This window comes from Ailuropoda melanoleuca, chromosome 15, assembly GCF_002007445.2.
Source record: "Ailuropoda melanoleuca isolate Jingjing chromosome 15, ASM200744v2, whole genome shotgun sequence".
Lineage (NCBI taxonomy): Eukaryota > Metazoa > Chordata > Mammalia > Carnivora > Ursidae > Ailuropoda > Ailuropoda melanoleuca.
Genome location: NC_048232.1, coordinates 90050250 through 90065560, shown reverse-complemented (window position 1 = coordinate 90065560; position 15311 = coordinate 90050250). Strand labels below are relative to the sequence as shown.

The 15311-nt window shown below is 53.5% G+C and overlaps 1 protein-coding gene across 1 annotated transcript; it reads right to left on the bottom strand.

Moving 5' to 3' along the window:
* Positions 1–1597: 1597 nt before the first annotated feature.
* LOC117796311 lies at positions 1598–14922 on the bottom strand. The gene is made up of 5 exons (XM_034643697.1): positions 14418–14922; positions 7204–7355; positions 5416–5658; positions 4764–4959; positions 1598–1838 (listed from the first exon to the last, which is right to left on the bottom strand). Exons 2-5 carry the CDS (start codon positions 7328–7330, stop codon positions 1598–1600), a joined length of 807 nt encoding a protein of 268 aa, XP_034499588.1. The 5' UTR covers positions 7331–7355; positions 14418–14922.
* Between the last annotated feature and the right edge of the window lie 389 nt (positions 14923–15311).

Below are 15311 nucleotides of genomic sequence, written 5' to 3'. Positions count from 1 at the left end.
CGCACCTTTAATAAATGGAGGGGAGGCTGCCGCCCTAATCTCCGGGAGCTTGGAGATAACAGATTCACCCTGTTTACTTGGGATTACAGGCGAGCTTTGCCCTTGAGCTGGGAGTGATTGTTTTCTGAGCCGACTTTGAATTGGAAACCTTGTTGTCTTTCAAAGAAACGGGCGGGCGCCTGAAGATGTAGCCAGGCACAAACAAGGCATGGCCGATGCCCAGGACCCGGATAAATCCGGAGCTGCCTTATTAAAAGAAAATAACTAATTTGCAAACATTGTTGCATCCCCAGAGCGAGCCAGAGGTAGCGATGTCTGCTAAGCTCCCCGAGCTGTGCTGGTCTCGATCATGCACGCCTTAGCAATAATTAGATGCTTAGTAGGCTAATTATTTTGTGAATAAAATCAAACAAAATCAAGTAATTAAACAGCAGACAGAGAATGTCTGAAGTCCTGTCCTGAACCCTGGTCAAAGTCCTATTCGACAGGGGTGTCTATGAATAAAGATGGAGTCTCCTTGCGCTGCCTGGCACCATGGGGCCTCGCAGGGCAGGGTCGGGGACCATGGTGTCATCGGGGAAATGGGTGCACAGTCCAGACGCTCACTTGGGGAGGGTGGCCTGGGCAGGGGAGTCAGTCACTGTGGACTGCGAGGCTCTCCTGCGTCGATGGCAGCCCGGATGTCCATGCATTCCCGGGGAAGTCTTGCCTCTTCCCTGCACACTGGTGTGCCCACCTGTGTCCTCTGGGCACCGACGCCTGTCCCACGTTCCTCTACGTGCCACCATCACAGGACCTGGGGCCGGGCTTCGGGTCTGGGCCTTTATCTTATAAAGAAGGAAGTCGACGCCCACGTGCCAGAAGCCCGTGGACACTCACGACAGTTGAACAGCCAAGGCTGGCTGCCGGCAATGCCTGACCCCATCCAGATACCCAAGTCAGTTCTGCTTAAGGGGGCGCAGAGCCCGAGGGGCTGCCCCTTCTCTCCCGTCTGCCAGCCCTGGGCAGACTCTGCGTCTCTACTCAGAGTCTCGAGGAGGACAGCGGCAGAGCTGGGATCTGTAGGAGAGACAGGCCCTGCCCTGCAAGCTTGGAAGCCAGGCTCTGCAACTGGCTGAGCCCGTGCGCGGAGGAGGGCACCTCCCACCACCTACCCAGGCAGGGAGCACCCCTGGGGCCTGGCAGAACCTTCCAGATGGTGTGCTCTGACTTCCCATACCGGGGAAGCAAGTCCTTCCCCACCTGAGAGTTCATTCTGCCCCTCACGCTTCTAACTGCAGGTCTCCACTTAGCTTCCGTTCGATAATCATTCCCCAGGTGGGTCTGGAGACCAAGGCAGGGGCACGCGGAAATTTCTCCACCAAGTAAGCAGAGCAGACCAGGGCTTGGCAAGCGTGTTTGCTTCAGGGGTAGATAGTCAATGACAGGAATGGTGAGCTTGATAAGGGTTAGGTAATTCTATAAAGAAGCAGAAAACAGTTTAGGCTTTATGGACCCCCTAGTCCTAGTCACGCCAGCCCAACTCTGCTGTCATAATTGCATCAGATGCTGGAGACAATAAGCAACTGGACGTGGCTATTTTCCAAAAAAACTTTATTTACAACAACAGGTGCTCAGCAGGATGTGGCCTCTGGGCCACAGCTTGGGGCCCCCGGTGGAGATGAAACTGTTCAATTGTACCTTCCTCTTTGCGCAGACACACTTTGTACCCATGGTGCACCTGCTTCTGCCAGTAGCAGGTCTGGTGGCTGGGAGCACTTCGCCCCGAGCCGACAGTTGTCAACCGCACAGGGCTGCCTCCCACACGTGAGCAGCTCGGCGTCCCCCTGCGGCGGTACCTGTACAAGGAAGCCTTCCGTTAGAACGGCTGACACAACCCTGCAGCATATTGTGTGCACAACGCCAACGGACCTACCACGCTCAGAAATAAGAAAACAAGCAGTTTGAAACCAAAGCACCAAACCCAGAGCTCATGTCTGCTTCTGGGAGGCAGCGTACCAAGGACCAGTCTGATTTCCGTCCCGCCCTGCGGCTGGCTGTTTGCCCCTGGCCATTCACGTCACTTCACTTCAATCTCAGTTTATCCATCTGTTTTTGTTTTTGTTTTTGTTTTTTCAATTACTCCTCAAGATTCTTGCAAGCATTCAATGAGATAATGAATATGAAAGGCTCATTCTGGATCTCCCTAAAATGAGAGCCCTTATTTGTGGGGCCACAATTCCCAACCACCAAGTCCACCTGGAAAAGACCCAATATCACGTGAGGCACCCGGGACAGACCCTCCGCCCAGGAAGGTGGCATTTCTAGGCGTCTTTCTCACCAAAGAAATCTTGCTTTAAATAATAGCATAAGACGAGAGAGGGAGCTGCGAAGTACAGACTGCACTGAGCGCAGAGGATTTGGCACTTGGGATTTGGGCACAGGAGGAAAGTCTGGCCAGGCACCCTGAAATAGGATATTTGCGTTCGATCCTTGCCCAAAACACAGACGCCACGTTGGCTCAGGTGCAGCTGCCTGTTTTCATACAGTCTAGCGAGTCTGGAAAATAAACACACCACCCCGAGCTGCCTGTCTGGGAGGAGCAGAGGAATCTGATTAAAGGCATTTCCATGGAGCAGAGCTGTTCCAACCAGAGTAAAATGGATTTGGAAGGGACTGCGTCGTGGACGCTAAAACGCGTGGGGAGGGGGTGAACATTCACCGACTTCAGATTGGTTTTAAATGTTGTCTGCTTTTTAATAAGATTCAGCTTTACGAAGTTATCCTTTGTGCCTGGGGAACGTCCCCTCCCCTGCCCCCTGCCAGACGCGGGTCTGGAAACGGCCCGCACGCTCAGGCTGTGTCGGGCAGGCGAAGGCCAACCCGTGGCTGACTCTGAAGACCAGAAGAGGCTCTCGCACCAAGTGGCAGTGCTGAGAACCGGCAGCCAGGCTGCAGGCTCCAGAGTCTGAGCTGGGGGCGTATCCCCCTCCTGTCCCCTCTCCTCCCCTCCTCTCTCCCCAACCCTCCTTCCCCATGCACTAGAGCCCCTGTGTGGGCCAGCCCTGCCCTGGAACCTGAAAGACAAAGCCCCTGGGAGCTTACATTCGAGAGGAGGTCAGACCACAGACCATGGAAAGAGTAAAGCATAAAGCAGGCACACGGTAGGCAGGGGTCACGGGGAAGAGAGAAGCAAAGCAGGGGAGAGGAAGCGGGGCAGGAAGGGATGCAGCTGAACTCTGGACAGGCTGAACTTTAAACAACCAGAGGAAAAGACATCCAAAGAGGCCTGCAGTGCAAAGGCCCTGAGGCACATTCTAGAAGGGGGAGGAGGAGGGAGGGGAGACTGCTGTGGCCCAGGAGGTGGGCCCCGAAGACCTAAAGACTGTGGCTTTTCCTAGGCCTGGAGTCCCCTGGCCTTGAGGAATAGGCAGATGTCCCCTGGCTCACACTTCCTGGGATCCCCTTCAGTGCTGGGGATGGGGGGACAAGGGGGTTTGAGGCAAGCACAGAAGCCAGCCGTCCAGGCCGTCCAGGTGGGAGCTCTCACAATAACCCACGTGGCCTGCGTGAGGTTCACCTTGCTTTCCCTCCTCCTGACCCTCGACCCCACCGGGCAGCAGGCTCCTCTGGCCGAGCAGGACCTCTGCTTTAGAGCTCCTTGGGTCACAGCAAGGGTGGGCTTCCCATGTCTTACTCTGCAGGGAGCACCCACCTGAGCGTGTGCACGCTTACATGTGTATACGCGCGTGCATGCAAGTGCACACGTGTGTGCTTGTGTCTGTCGTGAGCCGTGTTTCGCATGTGCACGTGTACACCTGTATGTGTGTGCACGTGTGTGCACGCCCGTCTGTGCAATGTGTACGGCTAACGGGCTGTGGCTACGTGACGGAGGGCTCCTCTGTGCAGGTGCTGAGAGCAGCCCTGGAGCTGCCTGATGACAAGCTCGCTGGGGACACATTCAACCCCCAGAAGAGTGGACGGCATCCCAGGGAAGTCGACCCCCAGGCCGTGGCTGGCTTTCCGACCCCCTGCCTGCTCCCCCACAGTCTGGGAGGCCCCGAGAAGGGGCAGAAGGAGAAGCACCGGCCTAGGGCCGGGGGAGAGGACAAGACCAGCCACGGGCCACCCAGTGGCCAGCCCCTAGGGAGCGTCTTGTCTTCATCCCTACAGAAAATCCTGTTTCCGATGTGGCAGGGGTGACGAACAGCAGCGGGGCAGCCTGCCTGCCCTGAGCACGGACAGGTGCTGCCCTGCCCTGCACACCCCAGCAGCCTACTGTTAGAGGTCGGGTCTGGTTTCACGGGAGGGGGCTAGGAGACCTCCATGCTACACCTGACCTCAATCACAAATGCCACCCCAACAAATGGCTTTCACAAAGGGTCCAACATCCGAAAGCCCACTGTCGAGAAAAAATCATTCCACCGTCTGGGATGAGGTGCCCAGTCTCAGGGCTCCGGGTCTAAAATCGGCAAATCACCCCAACTCCATCACCCGGCCCTGGCAAATGTCCCCCAGCCTGTCGGTCCCCTGGAAGCGGCAGTGAGACCCCAGCCCTGCCAGTTGCACTAGGGTGTGCTCCTGGGGGGACAGGAGACTGATGTGAGGTCGCCCAGTTATGAGACGCTGTCTGTGCTCGGGGTGGGGGTGGGGGGCGTTCTAAATCAGCAACCTCCTATGCGGGTTTGCCGGGGATGCCCGTGCACAGTGCTGGCTCACCGAACCCTGGGCCCCCTCCTCCCTTAGCAGCAGCCCCTCCTCGGCCAGCGCTGGAGCTGTCAAACCTGCAGAGCCCGCCGGTCAGGAGGAACAAGGAGTTTGCCAGCACAGAAACGGCATTCGGGTGCATAATGCAATTGCAGGAATCCCAGGACAGCAGGGAGAATAAGAAGCAATAAAAACGCTCGGCTGCCAGGGCCTCGGGGCAGGCACTTGGGAAGCTCCCAGACGGTAAATCGGAGACTCTCTTGACATAATTCCCTGAAAACAAGATTGTGAAATATGCAAAGCATGAACAGCTAATGTTAGATACTGAGTCTGAGTATTTAATCTGTCGTATTTCTTTCCTATCTCACCTACGGGTTGGGCAGGCAAGTGGCATCCCATCCTGGTGACTGTCCTTTGGGGCTGTCCTGAATGGGCCTCTTTCCAGAGCTGGAAGGAGTCACCATGAGCCCCTCCTTGAGCTTGTCAAGGACAGGTGACACACACACTGTTCAAAGCCCCCCCCCCCGGGCACCAGGCCACTGCCCTCCCTGTGTGGCAGGGCCAGGGACCCCTCCCTGTGTGGCAGGGCCAGGGACGGCTTGCATCCCCCTGGCCTTCCCAGGGACCACAGCCAGGCCCCCCCCCAGTACCAACTGGAATGTGTCTCCTAACAAAGGCGATCGCAAGCAGGACAAATTGCAAAGCCTCTGAGAATGAGCAGACACTTACCAGTCCCTTGCTGGTGGCTTTCCTCCCTGAAAGCTGGGCTGGGACCATGCACAACCCGCTGTTTCCAGAGGAGGAAGCCAAGGAGCAGAGCCACACGGCTCACATCCAGTGCGGGGGTGGACAGAGGCCCCAGAAGGTGTGTCCCCGGCAGCCTGTGAGGGTGGCCTCGTTGGAAGAAGGGTCTGTGCAGACGTAGCCCAGCGAAGGGCCTCAAAGTGAGGTCATCCTGAATTAGGGTGAGCCCTGAATCCAAGAGAGGAGAGTGAGACGGGACAGACAGAGGGCCCCTAAGGACACAGGCAGGGACAGGAGGGATGGGGTCCTGACCCAGGAGCGCTGAGGTCACCGCAGCTGCCTGAGGAAGGAAGGACCCTCCCGCAGATGTTGGAGAGGGAGTGGCCCTGCAGGGACTTGTGGCAGGATGGCTTCTCTTCTTCCGTGGTGGTGCTTGCCTACAGCAGCACCAAGGAGCTGACCCACAGAGGGCCCCCGAAATCCTGGGGGAGCAGGCCAGGGTTCCCCGTGGGGCGGGGCCAGGACTCTGTTGGATGGGGGGCTGCTTTCTCTGTGTGGGCAGGACCTGGGTTCTCTGTGGGGGTGGGGCCGGGACTGTGTGTGGGCGGGGCCCGGGTTCCCTGCGCACCAGGGCCTGGCAGCCCCTCCTTGCCCCTGGCCCCAGGTCACCTGCAGGGACTCCAGGAAGAGGCAGCGCTTCACTCCGCCTCCATCTAGGAAGCCAGAGGAGGGAACCACGAGCTCGGGAGTTCCTGGACCACAGGCTGCATTAATGTGAACGTACCACCTCTCTTAGCTGGGTCTGTCCCATTGCCTACTGACTTCTCACTTCCAGAAATGAGGAAACTGTCCGTGATCCAGACACCAGCAGTCACCTCGGCCATCAAAGGGCACAAGAGGGGACACTGTCCTGAGGCCCAGCCCACCAAGAAGGGAGAGTCAGAGGGACGCTGACCAGGGGTCTCCAGTGGCCTTGCCATTTCTAGCAGAAAAGAGACATGGCTCCTACCCCATCTGCTCTTTACAGGACTCTGGGATCTGGGGGCATTTCCATTCCTGCTCACAGTGTCCCTAGAGGTTAATATGCAGGGGGCCAGTCATCCCCGTCCCTCATGTTCCCGAATTTACACATCAGAGGAGCCCAGTGACAGGGCTGTGTTTGGCCTGACGTGGGCCTGCGAGGTCACCTGAGCTCTGGAACCCCACTGGCCCCCATTGAGTTTGTTCACCGCGGGGCTGACGCAGACGAGTTCACTCTAGGATGCGCTGGGAACTGCGTCCCTCCCCCCGAGACTGCTGGTGTTCAGGGTCCTAGAGACAAGGCAAAGATACGGCAATTTTTACAGAACTGTGGTTCCCCCCACAGTACCACCCGGGGTTGAGCAATGGCCAGCAAGCCGTCTGGAGGCAGAGCTCTGCTGGGCCTGGCTTTGGTTCCTATTCTGCCAGGAAAGGCCCTTGAGGGTCCAGGCCGCCAGTGCAGCCAGCTAGCACCTCTATCCAACCCTAGGGCTGGCTTTGCGTGGGCGCAGGGGTCCACCAGACACGACTGCCTCAGGACCCATGCAGGGGTGAGGCCGGTCCCGGCTCAGGCAGCTCAGCGGGCCTGTCCCTGCCAGTGAGAACTTCAAATCCAACAGGCTAGTCAGCCCCGGATTTATATGCCAGGATCCGAGCCTCCTTAAGACAAAAGTAAAACACAGCAGGCCTCCCTCCCTCTCTCTCTCTCTCTCTCACTCACACACACAGACGTGCACACACACACTCACTCACTGTGGTTTCTAGGGTGGAAACAGGGATCTGATTTGCTGAAACCGCTCCAGTAGGGACACAGGCAGCTCTTCTCCCCACACCTGTGTTCTTCAGGCTGGTATTTCCAGGCGCAGTTCTGTTCTGTCATCGGCTGCTGCTAGGATATCCTGGGGCTAGGAGAATTAGCTGCACTCAGCAAGTGACCCTCATTTCTCCCAGTTTTTTCCCAGCGAGTACCAGATTCCATTCTGCCCATTAAGGAGGCGGTAGCCCATTGCCCCCAGAGCATTCCACAGGCCAGAGAGTTCCTTCCGACCTGATTTCCATTTTCTAGCAAAGAGAAGTGACATTTCTTTTTTTTTTTTTTTTTAAGATTTTTTTTTAATTTATTTATTCGACAGAGATAGAGACAGCCAGCGAGAGAGGGAACACAAGCAGGGGGAGTGGGAGAGGAAGAAGCAGGCTCATAGAGGAAGAGCCTGANGGGGCTCGATCCCATAACGCCGGGATCACGCCCTGAGCCGAAGGCAGACGCTTAACGGCTGTGCCACCCAGGCGCCCCGAGAAGTGACATTTCTGAGTGTTGCCGGCAGGTAAAATGCCTGGTGAGGCCACGCATATCAGATCCTCGGCGGAGCCATGGGAGGGCTGAGCCTCACGTTCCCGCGCCTCTGTCCGCTAAGTGCATCCAGACAGCAGCTCTCCCCTGCCATCCGCGCACACGCAGCCGTGCCGGCACACACACGCAACACGCACATGCAGCCTCACACGCTGGAGCGTCAGACACCTCCCAGCCTTCTGGAGCCCCTGTCGCAGGAACCCTTGAGGACGTGCACCAGAGCCGACACGCACACCGCTTTCCCTAGCTAGCGCAGACGGCTGCCATCTTTCAGGACCTGCCACGGGCCACCACTATGCTTCCCTGTATCGCGGTATTTGCTCCTGACCACAGCCCAAGGGGTCAGTGCCGTCCCTGGCCATTTCCACAGCTAGAACATTGGGGCTGTGGTCTGGTAATGTCCGGGGGGGGGCAGAGCCAACCCCCAACCCAGCCCTCTGGGCGACAGAGCCCTTCTCCTGCCCCCGCACCACGCCGCCCTCCGCACTGGACACCACGCAAGGAGACTGGGGCTGAGGCGGCTCAAGTGTGGAGATGCAAGGCTGAGTGCACGCCCACACACACCTGTCAGGATTCTGGTGAAACTTTAATGAAGCGTTCTGATTTCAAGGCAATAATGCATCTTTCACGTGTGTGCACACGCAAATATTTGCACAATGGTGCCAAAAGCTTGCTTAAAGAGGAGCTGGGAGTTTATCTTGGCTGGGTGCTCTGCCAGACAGGGACAGCCTGGAGGGCAAAGTAGGTGACCAAGGTTGTCCCACCTGCCACCGCACCTATCTGCCAGCCACCTGGATGCCTGGCGGATGGCTCTGGCCCTCTGCAGTCTGCTTCACGTGGTACTGGGGCCCTGTTCTTCCCAGCGTCCCCAGGAGGAAGCACGTGGGCAGGGACGTGGTCTGCCTCTGCCGCCGTCTGCCATTGATGAGTTGATGCAGGAGAAGGAAGATGCAGGAACATCCCGGCAGTGGGCAGCCAGCGGTCACGTTGGTCTGAGGGATGACACGTACTGTCCACGTGACAGATTGGCTGTTAAACATGGCTTTCTCACGCGCACAGATCCAGCCTGCTCCTGGGCTCCACACCCCCCCACTTCCAACGGGCACACGAGGTGGTCTGCTGGCCCTCTGTGCTTGGGAACCCGCCCCACCACGCCCATCCGACTCGGCGTCACCCACACGGTCACCGCCTTTCCAGGGAGGCCCTCCTCATCCACGCCCCACCGACGCTCAGCAAGGCTCCTCGTTTCTTGCCTATGGGTTTGCTGTGAGCGCCAAGCAGAAGGTGACTGTCCGGCCCGAGGCTGATCTTGAACACCAGCCCTGGGCACCCATGCTGGACAGATAGGATGTGACCAACGAGAGTCGGGACGTGGGTGATTGCCGACGACGGACCCACCAGCCACCGAGCCCCACGGCTGTGAAATGGCCTTGTTTCAACCACGGACGGCACGTCTAGAGGCCGGAGCGCGCATGTCACACGCACGTGGGGTTAACTCCCACCCCCAGCCCACGGCCAGGGGAGACACGCACAGCTGGCTCTTGGTAGATATCTGTTGGATGAAAACGTGAAAGGTTTTCCATTAAGTGATAGTTAATGAAAGTATGTTAATAGCGCTCGAAATAAAACCTGGAATTAGGTGTTACTTTTCCTTCCGGCTATGTGTGAGACTACCACCTGGGAGCGAAAGGAGAGCAGACAGGTCAGGGCTGTGCTGGAGCACCTGTCCTGGCCACAGTTGGGAGAACCCATTCCTTGAGATGCTGCAATGAGGAAAGTGTTTATTAATGCAAGTAAACCTCAGAATTCCGTCTCCTTCAGATCAGAATCCAATTATGTAAACGCATGCACTTCCTCCTTCAGAAATAAGGTTCAAAATAATAGAACATCAAATTCCAACATAAAATTTTGTCTATTATTTTTAACTTTCGGTGTGGAGGTAAAATACATTTTCTGCAGTGAAGGAGAACGTCAGACTGACTCCGTCCCTCCCGAAGATCATTACGTGTTGTAACATGACTTGGAAGGAGAGCCTCAGGACGGGGGCATAAACACGGCCGACGTTACAGAATCAATTAGGTCCTGTTCACCACTCAGCAAGAAACACGGGAGAACACGGACTGACGGAGCATCATTCCCACTCCAAGATGAGGGCCTGGAGGCACAGAGAGGTTAAGGAACTCACCCGAAGCGGAACAGCCAGTGGGTAGCAACCCGGGGACTCAGAGGAAAGTCGCGTGACGCCAGAGTCCGTGGTGTAAGCTTCTCTGCTAAGAGCCCGAGGTGTCCCCCCCAAGCCCAGGCCGCCTTGTTGCTCTTGTCTCTCCACCCACTGCAAGCTGGACCCAGTCGACTGATCCAACAGGGCTTTTATGAAAGAAGCTATAAAACAGTCCCACGAAAGTATGCTAAAAAAAGGGGGGGGGAATGCAATATTTTAAGGTAAGAAAATCTTAATGACAGATTTATGTCAGTTTTTTCCTTAAGTCCCCATAAAATTCTGTCTGGTTTTAGCTTTGGTTTCTGGAGTAGGCAAGTTGATTACAAATTTTATCAGGGAAAAAAAAAAAGGAGCCGAAGAAACCCTAAAATAAAGGTGCAGGGTGGAGGGCTAACCTGTCAAATACCAAAGCATACCACGAGTCCTCTTAATTACAGGAGTAAGGTGTCGTGCGTGAACAGACAGGCGGATGCAAGAGTCAAAGATCCAGGAATAGACACAATTACGTATGAAAATTTAGTTTGAAATAAAGACATTTCAAGTAGTGCAAGAAATAGTCACGTCCGTGCGTAACACTGAGTAACTGAAAGGGTGCCGTGGGTACCTTTCTCTCCGTGTATGTGAGAATCCATTCCAAATTCCTGAGAAACTAAAAAAACAAAAAACAAAAAACAAACAAAAAAAACCCCCAACAAGTACGGGAAGAAATGTGATGAGTTCAGCTGTAACCCAGAGGATACTCTGACTTCATAAAAAATAAAAAAACACCTTGCAGGGCAGGGATGCCACGAGCCAAGCCAAGTGATGCATGACCCGTAAAGCTTGCTCGGTTTGCCGCAGATAGAGGGGAAATGCACTTAACTCACAGACAACTTTTTTAAATGATGAAAAAAAAAAGACCAAATCCAGTGACAAAGCGGAGCTGGAGCCATGAACACAGGAAAATAAATGCAAATTGTCATCGATCATGGGGAAAGAGGTTGTTCCGTCTTTCTCCTGAGAAGAGGATGGAAATTAAAATTGCACCTGTGTGGGCAGGACACCAGGGAAGCCGGAGTCAGCACGCTGCACCCTGCGTGTCCTGCGGCACGCAGCTGAGTCCTGGACAGGAGGCCCCGGGGCAGCCCACTGTGGGTGCTAAGACGTAGGAGCTGCTGATGGTTTGGTGAACAAGACCAGGAGTCAGAGTTCTGCCGAACCACCCGGGAGTTGACTACGTCTGCCCTGCACGGTCCCTGCCCTGCACACAAAGCGGCATGAAACCTGGACATGCACACTGAGGACCAAGATCAAGGACGCCAACAGCAGCTGCTGCTTTCTGGTCTGAGGAACGGGAAGGGCATGGTAAGATCAGAGTTTGATGTTTTCTTCCTCCCGTTCTCACTTCTCAGCCCAAGGCAAGTGACAGAAGCAACATGGACAGCATGGTGGCCACAGGACAGCCCGCCTGAGCCCCAGCCTGTGCAGGGACCCCTTCTGTCCTCTTGGTACCTGGGCCCGGATGAAGATGCTGCAGCCTGAGGCTGGAACCTAACCTGGGTTTCAGCTCAGACTCTAGAAGACCCAGCGTCCCATGGACTAATGTTGGGAATGTTCAGAACACAACCCAGAACGGATCAGCATACCAAGTACTGGGAGAAAGCCGTTCAGCTAGCAAGAGCAATCAATGAGCAGCAGCATAGAGACGCCGCGGGAGTCGCCAGCCGGGCCGCTGCCATCGTGCTCCAAGGGGCAGAGGCGAACTCTCGAAACACAGGGAGGAGGCGCCGCAAAGAAACAGAAGATGTAGGAACAAGTCAGGTCTACACTCTAGAACCAAAGTCTCCGTTAACCAGAGCAGAACATCTACCAGGCGGACCCCACCCCAAAATGGTGGTGGTCGTAGAAACAAAAGAGCAATGGAAATGATTTTGAACAACAGAAAAGGGAAACAATGTATTGAAAACGTATAAGCAGAGCTCAGAGATTTGTGGGACAACATGGGACCTGCCTCCCCAAAACAGTAGGAGCTGAGAGTCAGGATGGACCCTGGGGGTGGGGTCTGGGATGGGGCACGGCAGGCGTCCTGACTGTGGCCCCGTCTCACGGGCTCATGCATATGCCACAACTCCCCAAACTGCACATTTTAAATATGGCTGATCCCCGAAAAAATAAACAGCTTAAGAGGTAGTTTTGATCCATGAAACCAAGAGCTCCTTCCTTGGAATGCTAATAAAATAAACATGGAAAATCTAAAAGAGAGATTCAATAATCATAATAAAATAAAATAAATACATCACGATACATTTTAAAAGCTAAATGAAAAATTCATGTACTTAGAAACATGTAAATGAGAAAAACCATCTGAGAGAGAGTAAAAATAACTGTAAGGAAACATTGTCAAAAAGAAATGCAGAAACATCCGTGCTCAGCCTTCACGGGCATCGGCCCCGGTGGCAGCTGGAGCGTTCTACTTGGCCCCACATTGAACAGGCAAAACCTCTAGAACTTCCAAAAAAGACGGAAAGCTGTTTCAACAAGATACTAAAAAACATCATCCGTCACAAACCAAAAGGCTTTATATCAGAAGCACAAGGCTGTGTCAACTTCAGGACATTTATTCACGTGTGTGAACTGATGAAGACAAAACCTTGAGTATCTTGATAAACACAAATGCATTTCATAGATTAAATACCTTTTAGTTTTTTAAAAGTTTTAACAGGTTTATAATGTGAAGAATCCTCTTAAACTTATTTATATGAATCTATGACAAAACTGCAGCCAATACTATAATCAATATTAACATTCAGTAGCATTTCCACAGTGTAAAATAAAGCACATTCTATCACTGTTTTCTTATGCTACTGCTGTCTTTTTTTAATTAAAAGGATTTATTACCATGATGTACATTGTTGTTCATCTGTTTATGATGTTACCCCCAAAATCTAAGCTCCCAGGAACTTTGCTCCTCTCTGTATCTCCAGGACTGAGAAGCCGTATCTGCACAACATATGCGGTCCTTAAGAAATTGTGGGATGAAGGAACAAGAGGCAAGACTCTGGCGATCATACTGCCTGCTTACTTAGGAGAGGTAGTCTTCAATGCAAAAGTACAAGACGAAGGAGCTCCAGGTATGAAAAAGGAAAAAGCTTTTAGAATATATGATTTACAGATGGAATTTACAGATGGAAAATCCAATAGAATAAAATGGAAACTAGTAGAATTATATCAAGGATACAGAAAGTGGCTAAGTACCACATCAAAATACCTCAACCGACAGCTTTATTTTACACCTACAAGAACCATAGTCACGTTAGCAATAGAAAACTCAGACTATCCAGAAAAATACATGCACATATATGTGTATATATATGTACATATAATATGAAATGCAATGTATGTATTTCGGAAAGTTATAAACCGTACTGAAAAGACCTAACAGAAGATCTATCTACACGGAGAGATAAGCAGTGCTGCTGTGGGGAAGACATTACTATAAGAATATAAATCCTTCCCACATCATTGTGTACACTTAACACAACTTCAGTGAAGATCCCAATGTGACGCCTTCTGAAACTTCATCTTAAACTCTACGTGAAGTAGAAAACTGGCAAGGCTGACCGTGAGAACAGAGGTGAGGAACAGGCAGAGGGGCTTTCAGCCAGATAGCAGGGAAAGCTGCACGATCATGAATTCAAAAGACAATGTATTCACACAGGGGTGAACACAGAAAGATCAGTAGATAAAAGAATAATAAAATCCAGAGAAAGACCCAAGAACATATAAGAATGTGGCACGTGATGACGATTACATCAAAATCACAGTTTTCATAAATAATTTTGAGACCAGGACAGCCCATCAGGGGAAAATAAAGACCGAGAACTACCACAAGCAATAAATAACAAAAACTTCAGTTCTGAGTGATATACAAAAGAACTCAGATTGTGATAAAAGATATATTTGTCAACATGGAAATGAAAAGAACAGATAGCGGTGGCATCCTAAGCACCGTGAGTAGAAATAATAAAGAAAATATTTGAAATCGAAGATTAGTATTAACCATGTATCAAAAGACACACAGAACCATAAAGAAAAAGGCAACAGTGGGAACATGGGCAAGAACGTGAACAAGCAACTCCCAGGAGAAAAGGAGAACAGCCAGTAAGCAAAACAAACAGGCCGCTGGGCTTGGAGACGAGGATGCGTGGCCATTGGACAGGGGCAGCAGGAAGTGGGCCACTGCTGCTCGCCGTGGGTGAGGTCCCAGGACCGTGTCCTTTGGCGAGAACGCTCACAGGTCACGGTTTTCTGGAGGCAACCTCAGCATGTCTATCTCGGTTTAAAATTCACTTCTCTCCACTCTGGGCATCGCGTCTGGTTGAGGGAGAAAGACTCAGGCTCGTGTCACAGACATACCAAAAATGTTGCTAAAACAGCATGTTTGCTGGGAAACCCGCGGGAAGCACCTCGGTGGCCGCTGGCCGGGAACCTGCCCCTCACCGGTGGTGTGCCCGCCCTGCAGATCCCATGCAGTCATCCGTGCAAAGGGCACGTCTTTGTGTGCACGGGAAGATCCTGAAACACAGCCCAAAACATAAGTGCAGCAGTGGACACGCGAAAGCAGGACATATTTCCAGAAGATCAGCCCACCTGTGCCCACGTGTGCTCCTGTCTCGCACCTGCGCGTGTGGGGCTGGAAGGACACATGTCAGCATCCCCGCGCCTGTTGATCTCCAGGGAGGAGGCTTCACCTTTCACTCTGCAGGTTGCGTTGGCTGAGGCTGCAGTCGTAGCTGCAAAGGCACAAAGTGGGTGGATGTGAAGAAGCAGGAGAGCAGCCACCTGTGGGGAGAGGTGCAGGCATTGTGAGGTGGGGAGTGGGTGTGGAGGGAAGCAGGGAGGGGGAGGAGAAGGAGCTGAGAGTGACACGGGACCCAAAGCCCTGTGGGCAGAAACCATGAGCAGAGGCACCTCTTCCCTCGGCTCCGCCCCTGAGGTCGCCTGTCAGCACCACGCCCGAAGGGAGGCTGCCTGCTCAGTGCAGAGCTTGGTTGGCATTCCCAGACACCCCTGCGCCGACCTGCGGAGTTAGTGGTGTTCAGAGCTACCTCTCAGACGTCCCATGAATACCTACAGAGGAGGGCAGCCGCGCTCACCTGGAACCATCCATCCCTTAGGAAAGCAGCTCCCAGGTCAGGCCACTGAATGGTACAATTTGCAGCATGTGTACAGGCGTGTGCGTGGGTGTGCATGCATGTGTGTGCACACCAATGCTCACGGCACCAGTTCTCCGTCTCGCCCATGTCCCTG